This window comes from Thermobia domestica, chromosome 9, assembly GCF_964235325.1.
Source record: "Thermobia domestica chromosome 9, izTheDome1.hap1.1, whole genome shotgun sequence".
In the NCBI taxonomy this organism is placed as follows: Eukaryota; Metazoa; Arthropoda; class Insecta; order Zygentoma; family Lepismatidae; genus Thermobia; species Thermobia domestica.
Window position 1 is genome coordinate 34798565 of NC_137462.1, and position 24796 is coordinate 34823360.

The 24796-nt window shown below is 36.9% G+C and overlaps 1 protein-coding gene across 3 annotated transcripts; it reads left to right on the forward strand.

Moving 5' to 3' along the window:
- Window positions 1-20: 20 nt before the first annotated feature.
- Ran (RAN, member RAS oncogene family) lies at window positions 21-17078 on the forward strand. 3 transcript variants are annotated; one of them, XM_081770869.1, is made up of 5 exons: window positions 21-173; window positions 4349-4604; window positions 10211-10399; window positions 13738-13908; window positions 15951-17078. In XM_081770869.1, the coding sequence occupies exons 2-5, from the start codon at window positions 4362-4364 to the stop codon at window positions 15993-15995; spliced, it is 648 nt and encodes a 215-aa protein (XP_081626995.1). In that variant the 5' UTR covers window positions 21-173; window positions 4349-4361; the 3' UTR covers window positions 15996-17078. The 3 variants fall into 3 exon arrangements, with proteins under 3 accessions (XP_081626995.1, XP_081626996.1, XP_081626997.1); XM_081770870.1 differs by having other exon boundaries at window positions 147-293; XM_081770871.1 differs by lacking the exon at window positions 21-173 and adding an exon at window positions 293-402.
- Window positions 17079-24796: the final 7718 nt, after the last annotated feature.

Here is a 24796-nt window from a genome sequence, read left to right on the forward strand (position 1 = left end):
TGATTACCACTAAAGTTATTCTAAAATTATTTTAATAATTTTAAGACTTTTCTATATTTTTTATAATTTTTATTTTATATCTCACATGCTGACGTAATGAGACCGGTAGATGGTCTCTGCCTTCTCTGCGCGAAACGCCATTGTGAACCGTAAGGACGTGAGCAAGAGCAAAGGTAAATCGAAGAAATTCGCGTGCATCGGTGGATAGTTTGTAAATAGGAGGATATTTTAAAACCTTTGGACTGCTAAGTTTTATTTGATTTTGTTAGTTTTGTGTTGTGTCAACGATAAAGGTAAAATTAATCGTAATGTGTAGTTCCTTCAGTCTCATTTTCCTGTGATACAATGAAAAGGCGCCATTTCCGTACTGAAGTGAAAAGTTTCTAAAATTTGATATTGCATGTACACTGCACGTTCATTCATTTTAAATATTAGTACTGTTGTAAACATTTATTTTGCTAGGGTGAATTTAAAAGTTTGCATGAATGCCAGCCAACGAAATTATTTGACTTAGAGTAGCTTATTGTGTAGTGTTCGTTACAACTCGTATTCCCGCAATAATTTTGTATGATGCATAGTTGTGTTGGACGTCATATAACATATTACACAAACGTGATAATTGTTAAAGTAATAACGAAAAGAATTATGAATGTCTTGTTTGTGTGTTTTACACGTTTATTAAAATTCTAAAGTACTTCTTCATAACTTATTCTAATTACCGGCGAAGTTGTTTCAGACGGTTGTATTTTAATGATTAATGCTTTATTTATGCGTTAGTACAGTTAGAAATTACCGATAGGTATGAACTTGCCCGCTGTATTAGTAAAGTAATTGATTTGAATAGTTGTTCCGTTAATGTAATGTGCTTGATCGCAGCATTCGTTTGTCGGGTTGGATAACTCGTCGAATCAAAATTTTCGTACCTGTTTTTACTTATATGTAGGGCCTATGTATAAGTAAACTAATATGTATGTGTAGTTATGACTGACCTAAATGTATACTTTGCATACGTATTAAGAATCTGCGAGCCGCCAAATAAATATAGTGTTTTTTGGAGTCTTGTTGCACCGTTCCTGATAGAATTTCAGCAGGCGATAGTATTAAGTACAAAGTAATAATCCTGTATTTTAGGTTTCCAAGTGTAGATTACTAGCGTAAAAACAGCAAAAAATGCTTTACGACGGAGAAAATGGGTGAGTGCATATAAAAGATAGTTTACTACTTTCCACCAGGGTTGTATTTCTGTACAGTGCAAGCTGTATTCTACGTTTATAAGTGGAGTGCTAGTGGAAACCATGACAAGTGTTACTGAAACTCGTGTATCATTGTCAAAACCTACTTGTTTTCGCGTACGAATGTTCACCGTCACTGGCGCGCGTGCTCCCTTCGGACGCACTCCTCGCTCTCTGTGCCCCCCTGACTCGGTTAAATAGCATTCGTGCTTTATGACAGGCTGTCTGTCGGTCATGAAATCAGAAAACGGTCACGAAATTTAGCTTTTGGGTCACGATTTTTTTTAACTGTACAAATGTAAGTACAGATTGGAAAATTTTGTTTTATAAAACGTCAAAATTCACCACCAAAAATGTCTATGGTTGGCTTTAGACGCTAGCAAAGTACGTTTCTATAGCATGGATGAAAATTCCGCCTAATTTGCACCCAAATTCGCTCTTGAAAATGTTAGGAAATTGTGTGATTTGGTAAAGAAAAGGTCACGAAAAAGTCATGAAATTTCAATTTGGAATTTTAGTAGACACCCTGTATAATGACCATCTAGCACAGTTAAGTTTGGGCGCGAATCGTAAAATGATTGTTTTTTTAAAAATTGTGGTGGCTCCCTTGATTTTTTTCTGTGCCAAGTGATATTTTCATGTCGCCCAGTGCAAATTATTTAGAAGACAACAACAAAAAGAAAAGTGAAAAGGAAACTATTATTTCGAGTGATGTGCCTAAAGTAAACCTCCATGGTTTAATAACCCCCCCCCCCCCCGAGAGGGAAACTTTATTTTACTATAGAAGTGAATGTACGTGTAAAGTGTTAGAATTGTGGGTATTTCTTATCCTTTCGTATGAGAAGGTAATAGATTCCGTAACGCCGTTCGCTAGCATCATAAAGTGCGATGGATATGACAAGTTTGTAAATTAAATCTTTTTCTAATTCCAAATTTATAATCTGCAGGTGTTATATAGATTTGTTTCGTCAATAGCGTTATAAAATCAACGTTCTACTTCATGGTTAGATTCCGGAGAACAGAGTACAGTTCATTATTATTCGTTCTACATGTTATGGTTTTGCCCTATAAGTTTGATGGGTTGGTGGAATGTGAATGTGGGAGGGAACAATTCATGGACACGATTGTTATGTTTTTAAGTATAATTATTTTGCATATATCCAGAATATACTATATATAGTCGTATTTCGTTATTACTAGGTATTGTGACCCAGTAGTCTAGTTGGGAACCAACATATAGTCAAGAACACACTGTTTTGATCCCAGCTATGCAAATACGCCAAATTTATCGCATCATCTGTTAAAAACTTTCAAAGGTGATTATACAAGGCAGGGATGGCTGGTTGAAACCAGGTGGTTCTTTTTGTTAAAATTACATTTAGTTTAATGCAGAGTAAATAAATAAATGCAGTTAGTCTCTCCTAAATCTATCGATGGCCCCGGAGCCGGTACTATGACTTACAGTTAGCCGTTATAAAAGACGTAGTTTGTGTATACCCATTGTCACTGACGCGCCTATTCCCTATGGACACCCGCTCGGACCCCCTTTTAGCTGTTGGGTAGCATTCGTGCTTTTAGTGGCCACCTAGCACAAGTTGGTTCGTGTTTTATGCACTGGTGTTTATGCTGTACGTCTACATTGTATTTATCCTCAGGATAATCACGGTTAAGCTACGAACCGTAATCACTACCAAGTGGTTGGGGGGAGACATTGCTCGAAATCATTTGAACTTTATGGTGAAATTTGCTCGTATCTCACACTATTTAGATCTGTTCTCATACATTAGCCAGGAAACACAAATATGAGTGCATTATTGAAGTCAAATTCATTTTTTGTGTATGTATATGGGTATAGTTTAGAGCCAGCATGCACACGAATTGTCTTGTTCACTTTTATTGATGCCGTGACCAAATTATCTGTATTCTCTAGTCTTCTGGTATTGTCCATTAGTTTTAATATCTTACATAGCTATTCGTTGATTTTACTTGTGCAGTTATATATCATTTCGCCCTGAAATCCTGAAATAATTCTTGATATGGTCATAAGTATACAAGGCCAGTACAACGTATTTCTATCAGATGACACGTCGCTTTTGTAAAAATGAGGGTCCTGTGTTTCAGTGTAGATGGAGGAATATTTTTCTCTGATTACAAGTAATGGTTCGGATCCAACTTTAAGCTTAGGGTTGACAAATTTTTGAAAGATAAAGGAAAGTAAAATCTTAATGTTTAGTTTCATATAAAAAAAAAAAAAAAAAGTAAAAAAACTGTGGTTGCAACACACAAATCACAAAAATGTAACTATATTACATTTCCCGTTGGGAGAACATGTTTATCGTTAAGCCGTACGTTCTAGTCTCATATAACCTCGGTACTCAGGAACTCTGCACCCAAATCTGACCAAGCAAAAGATCCGCTTGTCTTTTGATTGCATTTTAGTGGAAGTTATATCTCAACTGTACAGGTTTACTTTTGATGCATGACTAAAAAGAGTTGTTGAAAAAAGTATAATTCTTTCAGTAATTTCCTTTGTATTTGTCCCGCAAAATGTTTCCACGTGGCGACATGAAAATCATTTCAGTTGGCATAGATTAAAACCTTCAAGGAGGGAATCAGAATAATTGTTGAGAAATTACAATTTTACAATTTGCATCTAAATGCGGCTTTCAGATATGTAGCTTGAAAAATAGTGGGAAAAAAAAGCAACCTGTGGTAGGTGGTCACTAAAAAGCACAGATGCTATCGAACCGACTCATGGCAGAACGATGGTGGTGGGCCTGCAGAGGTGCGTTCGAACGGAAGTCGAGCGACAGTGATAGTGGATATACACAGAAACGAGCGTGGTAAGAAGTGGATTTTGACCTTTTTTTATACGTTCAAAAAATGTCTGCAGGACATATATACAAACTTGACAAGCACTTCGAGTTCTGTTTTCAGTTAATAGTTGCTTCTCTTCCTCACATAGGTATATGGCGGCCGATTGAAACTGCGATGTGATTGAGGTGATGACAGATGCTAAAATCAGATTATTATTATAAGGTATCGTGTAGTGTGGTAAAATATCTTATGTTTTATAGCTCATGATTTCTAATTCCGTTTTATCATTTTTTTTAAAGGTAAATTTCAACCATGGCACAGGAAGGTGATATGCCCACATTTAAGTGTGTACTCGTAGGAGACGGTGGCACAGGGAAGACTACTTTCGTTAAACGTCACTTGACTGGAGAATTCGAAAAGAAATACGTTGCTACATTGGGCGTAGAGGTTCATCCTCTCGTTTTCCACACTAACAGAGGACCAATTAGATTCAATGTTTGGGACACGGCAGGCCAAGAGAAATTTGGTGGTTTACGTGATGGTTATTACATTCAGGTAAGCTAGGCAATTTTTCAATAAAAGAGATCTGTAAGATTAGTCTGACTTGATTATTTTCATGTATTGATTTTTCACATCAGTGCTGTAAATGTAGAACTCGTCTGGCTCATTTTTCTTAACTAAATTATAGCCTATGACTAACCTTGCAAATATACATTTTTTTTTTCCTGCGAATGTTTTATTTTAATGAAGAATCTAATTGAGTATTTAATGTGCTTCGCTGCAATAAATAAGTTGGCATTGTAAGGGTAGTCATTTGTATTTAATTGTTACAAGTGAGGTAAAGTGCACAAAACATGTTCTAGTCGAGAAACCGAAGTTGACTTCTGAGGGATAGAATCCGTGGGAGAGGGCTTTTATCATGTGCACTTGTGCCACTCACTGTGAAACGTCTTTCTGAATATGAGATATGTTGGGTGATGAAAATAAAATTTAAGTTTTGTGTTATTATTATTATTATTATTATTATACTTCATTTTAAAATATATTGTTTGTAATGGTTAGAGACACGATTTTTTGGTGACACGTGAAATGTATCAGTTCTGTATGAAAATGTTGTGTACATAAAATAAACATTTTTCACTATTTGTTATGCCATGTAACGCACGCGATTCAACGCGAAATTTTGTCGAATAAGCGAAATTTGCAGCGAGTCTCGATATTCCACGAAATTTACGCGAAAGAGACAATTTTTCGAGACACGATTTATTCATTATCGTTATTTCTCCCTTCTGCATACTTAACATGAGTAAACGCTACTAGTTCTTCATTTGTCTACCACAATAAAATATGGGACTGCTGGATGTCTGGCGCCAGCCCTCCCTCAGTTTGCCTGTTTTCTTGGCTTCAACTAGTGTGGTTCCAGATTGCCTCGTGTACTTCTCAACGGCAAAGCAACCGTACCGGTACTCAACAGTACAAAATGCTGAAAATCACATGTTTCGATAGAGCACAAGAGTGTAAAGATCATAGTTACTGTGTTTTTGATGCACGTCAAATATAGTTGTGTAAATTTTGTAATATTAGGCTAGCCTGGAAGCGACGCGATTCGTATGTGAAGCAGAATGAAAACGAAAATCACAAAAAGTAGTAGTAGTTTTGTTAGAAAAAAGAAACGCTGGTGGCGAACAACCAATTTAACACCAGAAACCAACAATTCTTACATGTTATTTGCATTAAAAAAGCTTTTTTTATTAATGTTCTCTCTTGTGTGTTTTTCTTAATGCTTTTGACATGAGCTTAGTGATATTTTTTTAAAACTCGTATATTGTTTAATATAATCATGCGTGATGATGAGTAGAAATTAAGTTGAAATAAAAGGTAACTAATTGTATTTGCCAAGGAAAATAGTGTTCTTACATTGAATTTTTATTTACAAATTTTATCTCGCTTTACGCATATTTTTCTAACGAAATTACGAATCCATATTTACCAGAAAATCTTGTCTCTAGTAATGGTTTGCGTATACACATTTGCCAATGTCATACCGGTACATATTACACATCACATGTATTTTAAAAAAATGCTACGAAATATGCACATCAAACCACGAAATAGTTGGCGAGGATATTCCAAAAATAGAAAAGCAGTGCACCCTGTTTCAAAAAGAATATACGTATTACGAAGAATTTTGTCCAAACGATCGATCGCTGCGCCTCGGCTCGGCTATTGGAGAAACTAATACATAGTCTAGTTTATATTAATAGCCGCTAGATGTCAGTTGTCTTCTGTTTTGCTTGGTAACAGTCATATGTTTAAAATGGCTATTCCGCAGCAGAAATCATTTTGTGTTCTCGAGTTTGTGAGGTGCAATTCCGTGATTACAGTGCAAAGACGTTTGAGGTTGAGGTACCAAATTGATTCTCCGAATGGGTGGAACATTCGCAGATGGTATCGACAGTTTGTAGATAGACCCTACAGGATGTGTATGTAGAGGAAAGTCCTGGCCGCCGTCGTGTTCCTGAAGAAAATGTTGCACGAATTCAAATTTCTTTCCAATGTAGTCCTTCAAAATCAACTCGTCAAGACGTCAAGATGGGAGTTACAAGTGCCGACAACAACAATTTGGCGTGTTTTGAGACGTCGATTGGTTATGAAGTCGTACAAGTTACAGCTGTTACAAGCTCTGCGTCCTGATAACAAACGTAAACGTGTGGCATTTTGTAACGAGATTCTGTATGCTATTTACAATTATAACACTTTTGCACAATGCATTGTGTTCAGTGATGAAGCGACTTTCCGTGTTAGTTGTCAGGTAAACAAACAAAATGTTCGAATTTGGGGCCTACAGAACCCACATGCAGCCATTGAACATATACGAGATTCGCCCATTCAGTGTGTTTTGTGCGATATCCCGATAATCTGTATACGGCCCATTCTTCTTTGGAAAAACAGTCAGCAGTATCTCGCTATGTTACAAAACTGGTTGTTTCCGAAGCTGCACGAAGACAACTTCATTTTTCAACAAGACGGGGGCACCCCCTCATTGAAGTCGTCGAGTGCGTGAATATCTGTATGAAACTCTACCGAACCGTCGGATTGGTCGTCAGGTAGCTGGCGACTTAGCATGTCTCAGCTGGCCTCCACGGTCACCCTGAGACTTTTTCCTGTGAGGTTTCGTGAAAGACAACGTTTATGTACATTCATGTCAAAATGATTGTCGCATATCTATAACTGTCTTCTTGTAAGAATATAATTTGATAATGATGTCTTTTGACATGAACTTTTCCACATGTCTTTGCCGATTATACACATAGTAACATTATAAGAAAAACCGGGCGAATTCGTTATCAAATTATATTTCAAGAACAACACATTTATAGACATGCGACAATAATTTTGGACATGAGTGTACCACCACTCCCACAGAACCTGGAAGAGTTAAAGAACCGGATCCGTTCAACCATAACGTCAGTGACGCAGGACATGCTTGCCCGAGTATGGGAGCAATTTGAGTATCGATGTGATACTGTTCGTGTCGCTGATGGAGGGCATATTGAACATCTAATTTGAACTTTGAACTGTAATTTGAACTTGAGGTTCGTAAATGTGTGTAAAATTTCGTATTCGTATGTTTTAAAGTTTAATAAATATATGCATTCGACATACGTATATACTTGTTGAAACAGGGTGTATAATCAAAATGTTAAAACGTCGGCAATGTTCTATCCACTTTTCTATATCTTTGAGCATACTCCATAATACCGAAGCAAGCTTCTGCGTTCAATAAATAAACAAAGGTCATGAAATCACGTTTAGTGCTGCCCACAAGACAGGGTTGGCAAAAACCGGGTTTTTCTGTTTAAATATGTTGCTCTATGGCATGTAAAATTTTATGGTCAACGTATCATCAGTACGCTAAAACTGAAGTATTAATTACAAATCGGTATGTAGATATTATTCAATTAAATTGAAAGTCCAACCCAAGCTAAAATTGAATGCTATGTAGGCAGTCGGTAAATTTTGTCATTTTCTATCAATATATTTAAGCAATCTTGGCTTCTTTATAAAACAGGCATTCGGGCAAGCAGAAATATACACTTAGGTTTCGTTTCTTATGTTTAGGCTTAACATCCTTATGTAATACTAGGTTATTAAGAAGACTTTCGCTTAAAGTGACATCCGAACCGCAACTTAGTTTACACTTGAAAAGGGTTGTGGTTCGACTGAGAATTGAACATGGAACGCCTTGATTAAAAGGAGATAAAACTAATGCTGTTGGTTTGATGTATGGAAGCGTCACCGTGATGTTCATACGTTTTAAAGCATTTTTCGTTTTTTTGTTTAAACCAGTTGGTTTTGTGAAAACCAGCTGGTTTAAACCATCTTGGTTTAAATCAGCCAACCCTGCCACGTGATGAGAAATTTTTGTTCTGCATACCATAGTTATTTCTACTCACTTAATACTGCTATTATTAGTAGTACTAGTTAGACAATTCTCTTCCTCTATTTACTTTCTGATTGTTAGCCTATGGCCATATATCACCATCATTATAGGTATTTTGCCATTATTGCTGCAGCTGAGAAGCTTCCATTCCCAACGGTCTGCCTCTAACGTAATTTTCCAGTTTTAATATCGTCCATTAATTGTACAGGATGTCTGTCGGTCACAAAAGTCATGAGAAATTTTACGAAATCAGAATGCGGTCATGAAAGTCAAGAAATTTAGCTTTTTTCAATATCTTTGCAGCTATAGCTAGAGATTGAAAAGTTTTTGTTTTATAAAACGTCAAAGTTTATCGCCAAAAATGTCATTGGTCGGCTTTAGACGCTACCAAATCACGAGCAAAGCAGGGGTTTATCACATGCTTGAAAATTCGACCTTATTCACACACAGATTTGCTCTTGAAATTGTTCTAAAGCTGACATCATTGAGCAGTGGCGATGAAAATTGCATCGCATCGCCGAAACCACCTACGCATTTAATCGGTCTATTCAACTGTGAGAAGACACAAAGTTTTTATCGCTCCAGGGAACGGCTTTTGAAAGTAGAGATAACATAGATGAGTGCTAAAGAATATAGGTATACTGTTATGTTTTTGCATGTTTCGAAATTTTATGGTTTAGTAAGGAAAAAGTCGCGAAATCTCATTTTGGAATTTTAGTAGACACCCTGTTGTTGTCTCCATCATCATCCTCCTTTCCTGCTACCATACCCTATAAAATGTCCCGTATGATAAGTTCTTAGACAATGTCCCAAACAGGTTCTCTTCCTCTTCATAGTATCTGAAATTGTACTTTTCTCCCTGGGGCCACGGTGGCTCAGTGGTAGAGCGTCCACCTCTGGTGCTTGGGGTCCCGGGTTCGATCCTTGCCCCCGCCAAGTGAACTTTGTGGTGGACAAACACCGTGTGCATGGGTTTTCTCGGGGTTCTCCCGTTTCCTCCCACTTTATTCATTCCACCATTTCATCCATTACTCATCATCACAGTCTCCTTTAGCCTAACCGGCATAACCGTGGGACGTAAAACTCAAAGATTTCATTTTGTTCTTTTCTCCCCCACCATTCTTTCACCTTCTGCTTAATAAGCCAATTCTCCAAGAGAGCAGTTGGCACCAGGCCGAGTTTCAGAAAAATGCAGACTCTGAGTTACTTTAAAATGTTCGTAGCTGTAGCTCCAATTTTTGGCTACAAATGAAACAAGCAGAATACGTAGAAAAAAATATTCACAAAATTAAGTACATATATAATATATTAGTAAATTATCATTGTATATTTATATATATTTCTTTTTAAATTTGCATGGCTCACAAGAATGGTTTTCATTTTGTCGTGTTTCGCGATACATGATAAGTTGTTCATCACTGCTCTGAATTATACGTGTAGTTTTATGTAATCAGTCTTAGTTTGTAAAGGGGACTTTTCTCCTAAAGTATTATCTTGACCAAGTTCTAAATGTACTGGAAGTACGCTTCTTAGATTATGCAAATAATATCCAAGTGAGAAAGGGGTAGAGGAGTGTCTTAAGTATACAGATCTAAATGTATAACCTCACATGTCATAATAGGTCTTACTTTGACCATTGCATATATCCTGGTGTACGTTTGAATTCCTGCAAAGAAACTTCTTTCAAACGTTCTGATAAAATAATTTTGTTTTCCAGGGTCAGTGCGCTATCATCATGTTCGATGTAACCTCAAGAGTCACATACAAAAACGTTCCCAATTGGCACAGAGATTTAGTTCGAGTGTGTGAGAATATTCCTATAGTTCTTTGTGGGAATAAAGTCGACATCAAGGATAGAAAAGTTAAGGCTAAAAGCATTGTGTTCCACAGAAAGAAGAATCTTCAGGTAAGTAATTATTGGGCAACAAGATTGATTTGTTGAAATAGCCAAGCGTTTTTTTTAGTATTAATTCCTACAGTTATCCCGTATACATTAATGGATACAGCTGCTGTTGGTGCTACAAATCGAGCATTACTACCACTTGACTATTTAGTTCTAGAAGGAAGTTGATATGATAATGCAGGTATTTTGACTGTCAATTAAGTTGGCATGTTAGTTGTCTGTGTTTGTGGAATATAATTTCACATATATTGTGTAATGTAAAAATATATGACAAAAGTAAATGTACAGTATTTGAAAAAGAACTCAGTTTTAATGTGTCCTAGAATCTGTACAAAGTGACATACATTATTCTAGCTTGTAGTGTTTTTCATCAACTCGCCAAGTTTTGCTCCCCTGCAGTTGGCAGGCCTGCTTGACCTTGAGACGGCACCAGTTTTTTTTTTCTTCCTGTTTCCTCAGTTCAGTCCAGGCAGGTGTGCAGTGCAGAGCAACAATGTGTACTCCGCAACAAGAAGCGCAGTGTGTTATTTGGCTTGTGAAAACTGAGTCTGTTATGACAGTGCAACGTAATTTTAGACGTCAGTATGGTGGTGAACCACCTACAGCAAAGGATCCCACGTTGAAGTCTACCAACATTAAACAAAACTTGAAAGATTCTCTTTCATGATATGTACTCATTGATGTAAGTTTTCATTCATTTCCCAATTAAATTTATACTTAAAACTAGGGAGTTCTTTTTCAAACACCCTGTATTTCAGTGATGGACTGGACGTGTATAATTTCTTAAATGTAACTCAGGAAACTACTCACTTCTGGTATCATAACTTTAGGTGGAGCTTCTTGGCTAAGCGGTTAGCGTACATACCTTAGTTGTGAGAGGCCAAGGTTTGATTCCCGGTGGGAGCTCATGTGGCTCGGATTCCACGTTAATCAGTAGGTCCCGTCTCACATAGCCTTTCTGCTGAAAGGGACGTTAAACTCAGAATTAACTCATAATTTTAGGTGTCAAACGCTATACAATGGCACTGGACAATACAACGTACGAAGTAACACTGTCGGGTCTCATTAGTAACAAATAACAAACCACTGGAAAAATACTGTCGAAAACCTAATGTTTCTTTCAAAGAATCCCAACAATGAAAACTGACCAGATTAGTCAAAATAGTCTCCATTTGCATGCCAGGCTCATACTTGTGTTCAACGATTGCACTCCATGATGAAATAACTCCTTAACTGGACGTTGCACATCCTCGTCATACGGAAATTTTCAAGCAGCGATCGAGATATCAGAAGAATACGTTGGGGGAGGAGAGGTTTTATACTGGAACTAATGGAAAGAATGCATCTTCCTTTTAACATGGGCATGCATTGTCGTGTGACTGTTGCGAACTTGTATTCCTCATGGTGAACTTTCAGATGTTCAACAGCACAGTGCATCCTGCCTGACTGGGCACTTAATCTATTTCCTTAATGTGCAAGGATTTTCTGATGACATGCGTGACCCCGGGCCACGAATGTTTTTTCCCCATTGGATGTAAAATTGGAAACTACAGCATTTGCCTCTGGTTCGTGTGGTGCTTAGCTAGATCCTAGCTCCCTCAAAGTGACTTTGTTTTGGACAAAAGACTGCATAGGTTCCACTTCCGTCATTCCACCATTTTGTTCGTGATCATGTCTCCCTTAGGCTCGGATGATCAAGGGATAAACTTAAAACCTTGAGAAAGAAATCATTCTGAAAAAATCTCAAAATTGTCCAGAGTTTCTTCAAGACTTTACAGATAACTACAGAAAAACCGTGTAGTTTATAGGGAATTTCAATATTTATACATGCTTCTAAGAAAAAGAACTCTCTCTCTCTCTCTCTCTCTATATATATATATAAAAAGTGGTGTTTCATGTAAGTGAACATAAGTCCTATCTGCGTGGCGTGATGATTAAACTGACTAGGAGCTTGTAGTTCCTTATTGGGAAACCTTTTATTAATGGGAATGAATGTTAGAGGACAAAATTTACTCCTGCCCTCTAAAGACTGTGTTTTGCTTTTTTCGAAATATGTTCATATATGTAGATCGGAAATGATCCGAACGAAAGAAAAAGTGACTCACGTATTTATATATAGCTAGTTGGGTATTTTAGATATCAATTATAGATCCGGGTACTACATAACACTGTTACAATGTACTTCAGAGAAAAGTGAATGTATTCGCTTGGTAGAAAAGGAACTCGCTTAGCATCCAGCGTTTTTGTATCCTAATTAAAGCTTCCATATATTACGGCCCGCGCTTGGGCCATGGTTGCAAACATGGTTGTAGTCCTTGAAGCAATCAGGACACGAGATCAATAAAATGTCAAACTACATTCGTGTTCCGACAACATCTAAAGGAATATATTTAAATTTTCATTTGCACAAGAAATTTGGAACACTGATGGAATTGCATTAACAAGAGCAAAATTTTATTAATTTTGTACAATCCGCGGCAAAAAACCTGCAACATGAACATATAAGTTTATTGTGAAATGAAGAAGTCTTTTGCTCCAAAATAAGTGTGCACGGGAGGAGGCCGAGGTTTATCCTGGCGTGATTCGTTCCACTTAGACGTTATGTTCATTCCCTGTGCTGTTAGGCGTAGTTTCACAATAAACTTACATCCTCATGTTGCAGGTTTTTTGCCGCGGATTGTACATATGTAAATAGTTTTATTTAAATTGTAAAGTCACTCATCATTATCTTGCAGCAAACAGTATTCTGTACTCAAACACCTGTAGTTACTTTGTGACAGTTCTGTAAAGGAAAGACATGAATATAATTTTTAATATCCAAAACAAATTGTGTACATAGATGAACAGACAGAACAGATTTGTTCCAAGGAAATAGTGCACACCGTGAAACAAGTTACTGAGAAGTGAAAATATCTGAAACAAGACAGATCTCCCAAGAATACATCTGGAACTTAAAGATGGACATAGTTCGAAGTATTAAATGTTAAATATTTTAGTGCTTCTTGAACGCTTGGAGTATTCAGTTATTACAGGATTAAAAGGTGCTTAATGTCGCAGTAGTTTCTTCCAGTTTGCTGTACGAGTGTTTGCGATGGCCATAGAGCGGGCCGAAGTATGAAGTTTTAACTGAGTTACAAAAGCACTAGATGTAAGATGAAAATTCCTTTTCTGTAAAGATACACCCTAGAGAATTTAAAATTTAGTATTCAGTTATAGTTTGAATGTGTGGAAATGAAAATTCGTTACGTAACATTAATGGAAATATGTACATTATTTCGCGGAGTAAAAATTGTCATTATGCCTTATGCAGCATATACATATAACTTTTTTTCTCTTTTTAGTACTACGATATCAGCGCCAAAAGCAATTACAACTTTGAGAAACCCTTCCTGTGGCTAGCAAGAAAATTGATTGGCGATCCCAACTTGGAATTCGTTGCTATGCCTGCTCTGGTGCCTCCTGAGGTTCAAATGGATCCCCAATGGCAGCTCCAGATCGAAAAGGATCTTGAGGTAAGTGTTTCTGTTGAAGTATACTAGTAGAAGTATCTCTTACAGTGACTTGTAAACTTTGAAATTTGTTAAAACGGATTAATGGGCCTCATCCCGGCGAAATTAAATTACCGCTAATTTTACAGTAATTATATGATATCTTCAAATAGATAAAAGATAATTGAAATGTGGAACAAGAGCGCCATAGACAAATTTATTTTACGTGAGGTACCGTTATCACAAGTCACCTAGTGGCTTTTAGTTTTCAGTAGTTTAGAAACGCGAAAATAAATGCCGAATATCAAAATGGCTCGAAATCGAAAGCAGATAAGTAACTCGTGATAACGGTATCTCATGTAAAATGATATTGTCTAAAGGGGCTCACAGACGATCCACGGTTTGTGCAAACACTGTGGTTTGCGCAAACACTCGACCATACACGATTCAACTATTTGCACAAACTTCAGTTCAATTTTGAGTTTGATCACATAAACATATCCACTGAAGCAGCTTGTTTAGCGATAGTAATTGCTTGTGCTTTGGAAGGGGAAAGTTGATATAAGTTCGACTATGGACTTAATTACGAATGGATTCAACTATATTTGGTGAAATATTGGAAATGGTTACGCCTCTTATTCAGAAACAGGATACAAATATGAGAGATGTGATATCTCCTAATCAGAGGTTGTTTGCCACTATGCGTATCTTGTGTGCGTAAACACGTAGGACTTAAATTTGAAACCGCCATTGCACCCCAAACGCTTGGACATATTATTATAGAAACATGAGGCCGCAATTTTCAGATTCCTGTTTTTATAATCTTTACTCTTTACCTTCCACAGTTCAGGTAAATTTCGATAAAATTCAATAAATTCTCTCCAGAATTCTTGAATCCTATTCATTGACGCCACAACGCAAGAAATAAGCGTTTGTATAAAGGCCTCCTGCTCGGAAATAAATCTCGTGTTCGCACAAACATGCCCATACACGATCTATGTGATTGCGCAAACATCATGTTCGTGTAAACAATTTCCGAACGAGTTCGATGTGGAAAATGTTTGCGCAAACAGTTCATACAGCAGCATACATGGTCAAACTGTTTGTACAAACCGTGGACCGTGAATGGGCCCTATAAAGAGCTTTTTTTAATTTCGGTTATCTTTTATCTATTTGAAGATACCACATAATTACTGTAAACTTAGCGGTATTTTAATTTCGCCGGGATGAGACCTCTTAAAGAATTAATAATTGAAGAACTATTAATATTCACTTTAACAATCTTAATTGTAACCAATTGAGTCCAGTCTCTGACTCAGGGAAATTCATGATAACTTTTCTATTCAATATTATATTAAATGTACAATAAAATAGCAGAATTCTCTAATTTTCTGGACAGTACATTAAAAAGTATGCAAATAGTGAAGTTGGTTTGTGATGATGGCTTGTTCTGTCTGTAAACTCCGCCTTCGGATGAAGGCCCTGCATCGTAGTTTCCATTCGTACGCACTGTTACAAAACTGCAAGATTGTATTACTGTCACACTCGTGGTGCTCAGTGGATCGCAGTTGGTTTTCCAAGAGTCCATTTAAGCAACCCGAAGCCACATAAATCCATCGATAATAAATCAGGTGCTTTTTTCGGCATGATAGAAGAAACCCAGTATCTTTCTCTCTGTAGACAAACATTAAACAAGTGGTGTGGTACGCAACTTTGTCTTGTTAGCGTCTTCGCCATAGAGACAATGGAATAGTTATAATTTGGTGTAAGTGGTGTAAAAATGTTCCGATAGTAAGCTGAATTGTATTTCACGTTACATAATACCCTGCGAATGGGAAGTTTCTCATTGTAGCTTTAACCGGTCACTGACGTGAATCTTCCTTTGACGTTTTGTTCATACAGGTGATTGCTGCCTCTGCCCTGACAGTGATCAGGTCAAGTTCAGCTTTATGGCGAACTCCCCGATCCTAGTTGCATTTCATAATACCTACTGTAATTGAAATCGAAGTTTAAGTCGCAGTTTGTCCTTGTTTTACTTAGTAACATATATTTTTTTGTTTTTTCAGGATGCTCAGAAGACCGCACTCCCCGATGATGATGAAGACTTGTAATGAGAAGCAGCCTGTCAGAACTACATTAAAAATCTTTTAATAATACAAATACAAAACGCAAGTGTTTTCAGTCACCTGCCTTGGTTGATGAAAAATCTTCAAAACTTACTGCTTTATTTTTTTTTAAAATGAACTATTCATATTTATCTAAACAATAGATCTATAAATAAATACCTTGTTAACATAGAAAGTGTGAGTTACATGCTGTGAACAGTGCAAATGTATGGGTGCAGAATATCTTTAAGTATGTATGGACAAAGAACTGTTTTCATATTTTTATAAGTGGGAGCAAGGATAATGCAGCGACTTTTTTTTCCGTGTTGCATCATGCAAATATGTATGTGTAATTTTGGGTTCGACGTGGAGAATGTATGGTATTGTCAGGGCCTTGAGAAAGGTTTACACTGCGTAGTAACGCAGTATGTGATAGTAGTGAATTTTTGCTGAGCGAAAAATCAGTGATTTCACGTTGGCACATAGCTTTATTTCTTGCTGGATTTGCTTTGTTCCCTTTAACAATAATGTTAAAATTCTTAGTTACTTCAGGGGTTAATATTGAGAACATATATTAATCTATTGATGAAGTACTTGTAATAACATTAGAAATACAAGGTGGGGCATAAGTCAGTTTACCCAAGAAAATTACTGACTGCATGGGTTGACTGATTTACGCACCACCCTATCAGTTGTATATCATTGAAACCAAAAAAGGAATGTGGCTATATACCAGAAATGTCTGCAGTTTCGTTGACAAAATCCCAGAACACTTTTCCTTGAAGAGTTAAAAATTAGTGGTAGTAGCAGTTATTATAATACTTCACATGGCTAGGATTATGATTACTGCGTACCTAAATCTTTAAATTTATTTGTATTGTTAAAAAAAACTACATGTTGATTTATTAACTTGTTATAATTGAAAATTGAATATCCGCAGTAGATGTGATCATGTTCCCTCCTGTATGGGTGAATATTTTTCTGATTTTTATTGCATTCCTGTGTTATGTGGATTTGTGTGTGTTCATACTCTTGTAAAGTAGACGAATTTTAACTGATACCAAAATTAAAATTGACACATTGAGAGAACCCGTTTTTCATAGCCTGGAAAAGAAAAATCCTTTATATTCTTACACCTGGGTATTACACAGAGTGTCTATCGGTCACGAAATTCATGAAAAAGTCACGAAATCAGAAAACGGTCATGAAATTCAAGAAATTTAGCTTTTGGGTCACGATTTTCTTCATCTGCACAAATATAAAATAGGCTGGAAAATTTTCTTTTATAAAACTTCAAAATTCACCACCAAAAATGTATCTATGGTCGGCTTCAGACGCTACCAAATCGAAGGCATGAAAATTCGATTCAATTTGCAGCTAAGTTTGCTGTTGAAAATGTTACTAAATTTTATGGTTAGGGTAAGAAAAGGTCACGAAATTGCATTTTGGAATTTTAGTAGACACCCTGTTATATTTTTGTTAGCAATTGGGTGTCAGTCCGTACAAAGAACTGTGATGAGCAGTGTGATAATATCGCAATTGAGGACTTTAAACCTTGACTTCATTTAGTTAACTCGTGATCAAAAGTACTCTCCTAAGTTTGATTAGTTGGTGTTTAACGTTCCTTTTAAGCATAGGAGCTATAGGAGACGGAATTTGTTTAAAGTGGAATCGGAACCCACTGCTCATGGCTTTGTATCCTAAGAGAGTACTTCTGTCGAATTGACTGTGTTCATAGATAGCAAGGTGGCTAAACCGTATGCTACGAAAGGACACTTCGTATTATAAGGTATCAATTTTATTGTATTTAGTGCATATTAAAAGATTTCGTCTCGAAGGTCTGTTGAAGCTGAAATACGATCAATTATGACTAGATTCCGGATTTAGTATTCAGTAAGTTTTTAAATTTAACGTCCAACGATTATGCTCCATGGCTAAGGGTGACTGCGATTGTAATAGATGAAATGGTGGAATAATAGTGGGAGGACATTGGAGAACCCACGGACTAGAACTGAGCATTCAACCACTGAGCCATCGCAGCCCCTTATAGTTTTCAGTGTTTAATAGAAATTGATATACAAATACTGGTAAATGATAAATTAATATTTTGTGTATACACGGTGGACAATTTATCTTGATCATACGTAATAACTGAGAAACCAAAAGAGAGAAAAGCGAAACTGCACTTTGCAACTATAAGGAGGCGGACATCTTTGCATGTGTTAAACAGATAAGCACAACAAACAGGTTACCAACCCTATATATATATATATATATATATATATATTCAAATGACATTACGTTAGATTATTACATATTTCAAATCATGTCAAACGAAAACTTAAAATACCACTATTCAGTGTTGCAAACTAAGGGTGTTATAGTATCACAAACATCCTAACTTGGAAAGCCTCTAACGCACATACAACACAACGAGAATGCACATCGAAAGTCCTTTAGCATCGGATACCATGGCCATGGTATGGCTTGTTTCCAATGAATAGGAACCAAGTTACCAGAGCTTGAAAACTTTTAATTTTTCTGGAAGGCTTTATTTCGGGAAAAAAAAAAAAAAAAAATGCTTGGATAAGTATAATATCTAGTTGTATGGTTTGTAATGGGTGTGTAAAATATTTTGCGGTTTACAGCATTTCGATATCTTAAACCAGTTCTCAAACTGGGGTCATCGAGACCTTGCCAGGGGGTCCGCGACGCTTATCATTTGAAATGTGTTGTTTAAAATGGAACTCTCAGCTGTTATGCAAGAAGTTTTTTTTTTTCAGTTACTGAAAAGAAAACTATTAGAAAGTACAGGGTGCGGCACGTAAAACCGGCCCGTAAAGTGAACACATAAAATGAAATGTAATGTATTGAATATGATTAATTACAACACATAAATGAAATGTAATGTATTGAATATGACTACTCACCTTCACAGCAGGTGCTGGGTAGTATCCTCCGCCCACTTCAACACACATGTGAGCACGATTGAGGAGATTCATATATACCCTTGTCAGTTCTTGTGTTGTAATGCTATTGGTGACATCCTGGATCCTGGTCTTGAGTTCAATTGTGTGTGGATTTGTTTCGTATACTCTTCCCTTTAACAGTCCCCATAAGTAAAAGTCACACGTGGACAAGTCTGGTGACCGAGGAGGCCACAAGCCTTTGCTGATTGTCCTCTCTGGTGTAAACATCTCATGCACAAGGGACAATGATGCAGCTGATGTGTGGCATGTTGCACCGTCCTGCTAAAAGTAACATAACTGACGTTCCTCTTCGGTCAAGTGTGTATAAAACTCCTCCAGGATACACGTCACTGTTCACTGTCGTCTCAAAGAATATGGGCCCAATAACGCGTGTGGCGGAAATGGCACACCAAACACCAATCTTCTCATGCAAGGGTACCTGGTGGATTGCGTGTGGATTTTCTGTCGACCAATACCGGTTGTTTTGGGAATTTACGTACCCAGACAGGTGGAACCACGCCTCGTCACTCATGAGCATTAGTGGATCCAAGAAACCACTGGCAACATTGCTCAACAGCCATGAACAGAAATGCACCCTCTTCTGCAGGTCAGGCTTACCCGGTTAACACAACGAGGCCTTTTTCTCAACTGGTTTCGACAAGTTTCACTGGCTGCGGCCGCACGTGACTGCTGCAGGTCACGTAAGTCGACCCGACCTCGACACGCCATCTCTTGGTAGGAAGGTAGACTATTTAAGTGTTGCCAAAAACACAATGTACCAGAATATTACGACGGGCCGGTTTTACGTGCCATACCCTGTATACCTACGTTTGTAAATTTAAATGTTTTCCTCTTTACTAAATTTCTACCCTGAAGCCGGTCAACCGTTATATAGGACTACTTCAATTGAAAGAAATTCCTTTGTAAGGGCACTTTTTCAAAAGGAATTCTATATTAACTGCATGATACCTTGGAATTTCATGGATTTCATCAAGTGGCGGAAAGCTTCCAATTCCAGATTTTTTTAAAAAAGAAGTAAATGTAGTCATTCCTATGCTTACAAACATCAATCCTGCCCCTTAACTCTAGGATTTCTAAAACGATGAGAAGCGCTTCCCAAAATATGTCCAATGAAAATGAACTTTGTAGCTTTTGGTTGCACGTACGCTGTAGCTCTGTGAAGAGTTGTCTTAAAAGACATTGCAACATTTTATGCCTTTTCCTATCACTTATGTATGTGAGCAGACCTTTTCTGCACTTTGCAGTATTAAGGCTTAAGGCAAAATCGTCTTAATGTGGAATCGGACCTAAGGTTAATGCTGACAGATTTCAGTGCAATTATGGAAAAAAATAGTCTTAATTCATTCTTCACATTAGTGATGAGCCCACATTTGAGAACATTATCAAGTGGATTTTCGTTAAAAATGCTGTCTTGAAAGTTACTGCATTTTCAATTGAAATTTCGTTCACTAGAAAACAATCATGTGTCTTTACTTACTGCATTATTTTCTTCTCTCTTTCTTGTCAGTGGTCATTCTAATTAGTAAATTTTTTAATACCATGTGAAATTTCAGATAGCATTGCAAGGGAGTCCGCGTTATCGGAAAGTTCGAGAACTATACTGTCTTAAACCCTTCCGGAGATATGATAAACATGGATAAAGTTCGCAACACTGCTGAAGATGGCGTATTTGTGGAAAATATTTAAAATGATTGTTTCCCTTCTTTTATAGTATTACAGCAATAGCTTTTAGTAGCTGTAGTTACAAGTTCTCGCAATCGCATTATTTAAGCAATGTTCCAGGTACTGATTGAGTCCCATATTCCTCCTGTAGTTCTTGTAGTAACTCCACGCACACGATGTATGTTCACCATAAAGCTCACTTGGCGTGATCTGGGATCGAAACAAGGACCCCATACACCAGAGGTGAACGCTCTACTACTCAGTCATCGCGGCCCCTGATTAATGGATCGTAACACGCATCATTCAAAAGCCTGTATTCAGAAAATCACGACTTGGGAACTATAAACTTAAGTTTGAGGTCAAGATTTTTTTTAATAGTAGTAGTGGTTGACATACGGATAGATTTATTTTATAGCTTTATACCTAGTAACGTACTACAATGAAAAAATTGGCAAATTATGGTTAGAGTCCGGATTTTTATGTAATATCAACCCCCTAAATATGTAACAAAAATCGCATAAAAATGTAAGAAGTATGTAATATTATATAAGAATATGTAATATTACATATTTATGAAAACGTGATATTAACACGCGTATGAGTATGCAATATTTAAACGAATTATGAAAAGGAAAAGGAAAATCTACTACTTTATCCTGCTTAAGTCCCCCAATGAAGATGTGAATCGGCTAGAGAGAAACAGGAAAGCCCCGAGAAAAGCAGTACATACAGCATTTATACGTCAGAAATTCATGTGTGGTCCCGTTTCAAATCTAGAAAGTTTTACACTAAATGCTCATCCGTCACCACGGTCCAATCTTGAAATGAGTTATACGCAATATACAAATTTAAATACTAAAAGCAACTTACGACGAAATGTATTGTTTTATATATTTATTTCGTGCAGGAAAAAGCAATTCTATATCTTCTAAAACAATACGAGCTGAACTAAGATTGAAGAATATTTCCACTAATTAACACTTTAATTTGAAATAACAAAAGATGTGCCTGCAGTTCAACTATGTTTTTCACAAGGGGTTACAAGGTATATTTCCAAATGATCAGAAGTAAAATTTTGTTGGCGATCGGATAAACTATTCTTGTATGCAGAGAATGATCTCCACCTCATGAGGTAACAGGATTGTATTTCAACGGGGGAGTAGTTGGGGGAAATACCTTCAGCGGGTGGTTCTTGTTTCACTACTGAGAATCTCATACACTGCCAATAGGCTGTCGTAACCCGGGTTTCTTTCCAGCACTGCATTTAGTTTCTTTCGAACTTTTTCTCCTACATCATCACACACACACCTTGCAGCAGTCTAGCTTTTTAATGCTTGTAGGTAGCCAACCAAAATTGCTATGTATGCGATATCACACGCTACTTTTGAGTCATTAAACAGTTTCTGAGCAATGCCAACTGACACAGCAGACTCCGATGGAAATTAATGAACATCAGGCTTAATTTTTTGAAAATGTTCATTATAGAAATGTACTGCCTGTATCCGAGTGCTCCATCGCGTTAGCACAGGCTCCCGAGGAAGTGGTACGTCTGGCAGTTGATCTCTGTAAACTTGAACACGTTGTGGTGCCTTAACATTTTTTTCGTGGAAGAAACTAGTTCATTTACTTCGCAAAAGTTCTCATCTCTTCAGCAACACGCTGAAGAGCATGGGCCATACAGGTAAAATGAATTAAGTGAGGGTGAAAAACTCAGTGCTCTAGCCGCTTTTAACATGTACGCTGCACTGTCTGTATAGAACAATGACTTTTTCTTCCTGAACTCCTCCCGGCCACAACACTTTAAGACCATCGTTTACAAATCGTGTGGAGTGATTCGTGCGTTCCAGCAATTTACTCGCAATAAGATAGTACTTAGATGGAGCATCTTCACTTAACTTTCCAATCACTAAATTTGCTACAAAACGTCTGTTGTTTCGTCCTCAGAAATCATATATATATATATATATATGTGTGTGTGTGTGTGTGTACACACTACCTATTTCTGCCCTAATGGTATCTATAGCTTCCCTATAACAAACTTCGAGATAACACTTTCGAAGAGTAGAGATTAGGGATTAGACGCCCGCAGTACTTCTCCAGAAAAGCGCGGTATCTTGGCATTTGAACTTTGTTCCAAGGAATGTTTATCATTGCTTGGCACAAGTCTTTGAAAAACTCTCTGAAGTATCTTGATGCATTTGTGTCGAGTACTTTTTTTTTCTCACTTCGCAAACTTTTATTTCTTGCATGAAGTGCACTTCGTACATGTTCAATTTGAGATTTCATTGAACTTTTTTTTTTTTTAACACTTGGCACAACAACACTTTACCGTCCGTAGTAAACGCATTATCGATAGTTACCTACAACCGCAATTTTTGCGGATCAAGTTGAGGCAACCGGAGTCATTTCTAATTTAGACGGTCAATACAGAACACATGCGTTCTGCTATACTAGAGTACTGTCCTGTCATTCAGTTGAACAAACGAAGTTCTTTGAAAGCTTAGGTTACCTGCTATGATATTGCCATTGTCGCCAGCTTCTTGGAACGAACTCTTGCAGTTAATTCCTGGAAGCATACAGTTTTAACTTGAATTACAGGATTTGCTTTCATCTTCTTTCCCGTACAACCTCTGACAACAATCAAATATACTTCATTTTAGGAATTTCCTGGCCAGTCGCCTGTCAGGCACGTGATCTGTCTTTCTCCCGAGTTGAGAATAAAGGGCGGTGGGAGGATTTTTACTTGTTTCCTCTTATATTTTTGTTATTGGCGAAAATTCTGCGAAACATGGTTTGACAAAGAGAGATTTCTCTTTCGGTAAAGAAACGAAAAGATAGACATGACAAAATTGAATCTAGATGCAATCCTTGCCCAGTTGGAAAGTTTATTTTTTTTATTATTATTTTAAATTACAATTTCAGTAAACGCAAAGTTTTAAGACAGTTTTATGTTTAAAAAAAAAAAAAAAAAAAAAAAAAACAGAAATATGTAATATTGGTCAAAATATGTAATATGAAACTTGAATTGAAGCGCCCAACAGGTGTGAATCACAAACATTTAGGCCCGTTACAGTCACGCGGAGTTCCGCGTGGCAAGATTGTTCTATTGATTCTTATGTGTGCATACATAGTCACGCGGAAGCCTCCGCGCTCCGCGAGGCAGATAAGGCCATTGAACAAATGGGTGCTTACATAGTCAAGCGGAACTCCGCGCGCGGAGCAGCCACTTCTCTTTAAAATTTAAAAAGAAACGTGCATGGTAACAAAAGCAAAATGCAAATTGATCCAGATTTCTTTTCTTATTTTTGATAGTGCGTTGCTAAATAATATTTTATACTGTTCTATAATACTATTTTCATATTTTTTAGTGTTATTTTTGATTTAGCCATATTGTCTTCGTTTAATTGGAACTTTCAATTAATGTCTTTGCTTAATTGGAACTGTACATGTGGTGCCTCTAATATACCACTGTTAACAGTATGTGACTATTGTAATTTTTGGACTTTCTTTCAACAAGTTTCAGTTTCAATTATCACGGAAGTTAAATTAACACCATGTTAATGGGATCCCTCTTGTGAGGAACACAAAAAGCGTGACATTCGTGAACAGGCATGGAACGATTTTTTTTGTAAAAATGAAGGTATGGACAATGAAAAAAGATAAATTGAGGCAAATAATTTATCTCTACTATGAAATAGTTGATTGGATGTGAAGTTCTAACCAAATGTATCCTCGTCGCCATAAGTGCCTTTACATCGCAGTGACGGGTATGTGACCGCGCAGTACTTCAAGGAAGGGATGGTTGTATAAGAATTTGTGATTAATTTTGAAGAGTTTTTATTTTGACTAGGGAATTAACATAGGTGAAGGGAGTAAAGACACAGATTTCAAGCATCAGTTCACTGTTATTGAAGCATCAGTGCACGAAAAGATTCGTATGCTCAGTTTTTCTATTTATTGTTTGATATGTTAAGTTAAACACCACAATATGCATCACTGATATCGCAAATCGTATTATTTTTTAAAATCGTGTTTGTAACCTATTGTCAAAACATTCATCTCGAGACATGATGTAGAGAGAAGAGAAAGAGATACGACATCTGTAATATATGTATATGTGATTCACTAAGTAACTGTAGAAATTAGTTAAAGGAC

Excerpts from the sequence above, each read along its gene's own strand:
- Ran (XM_081770869.1), top strand. The coding sequence starts at position 4,362 with ATGGCACAGGAAGGTGATATGCCCACATTTAAGTGTGTACTCGTAGGA. Across the intron at positions 4,605-10,210 it reads GTGATGGTTATTACATTCAG|GGTCAGTGCGCTATCATCAT; the intron begins GTAAGCTAGGCA and ends TTTGTTTTCCAG. Across the intron at positions 10,400-13,737 it reads ACAGAAAGAAGAATCTTCAG|TACTACGATATCAGCGCCAA; the intron begins GTAAGTAATTAT and ends TTCTCTTTTTAG.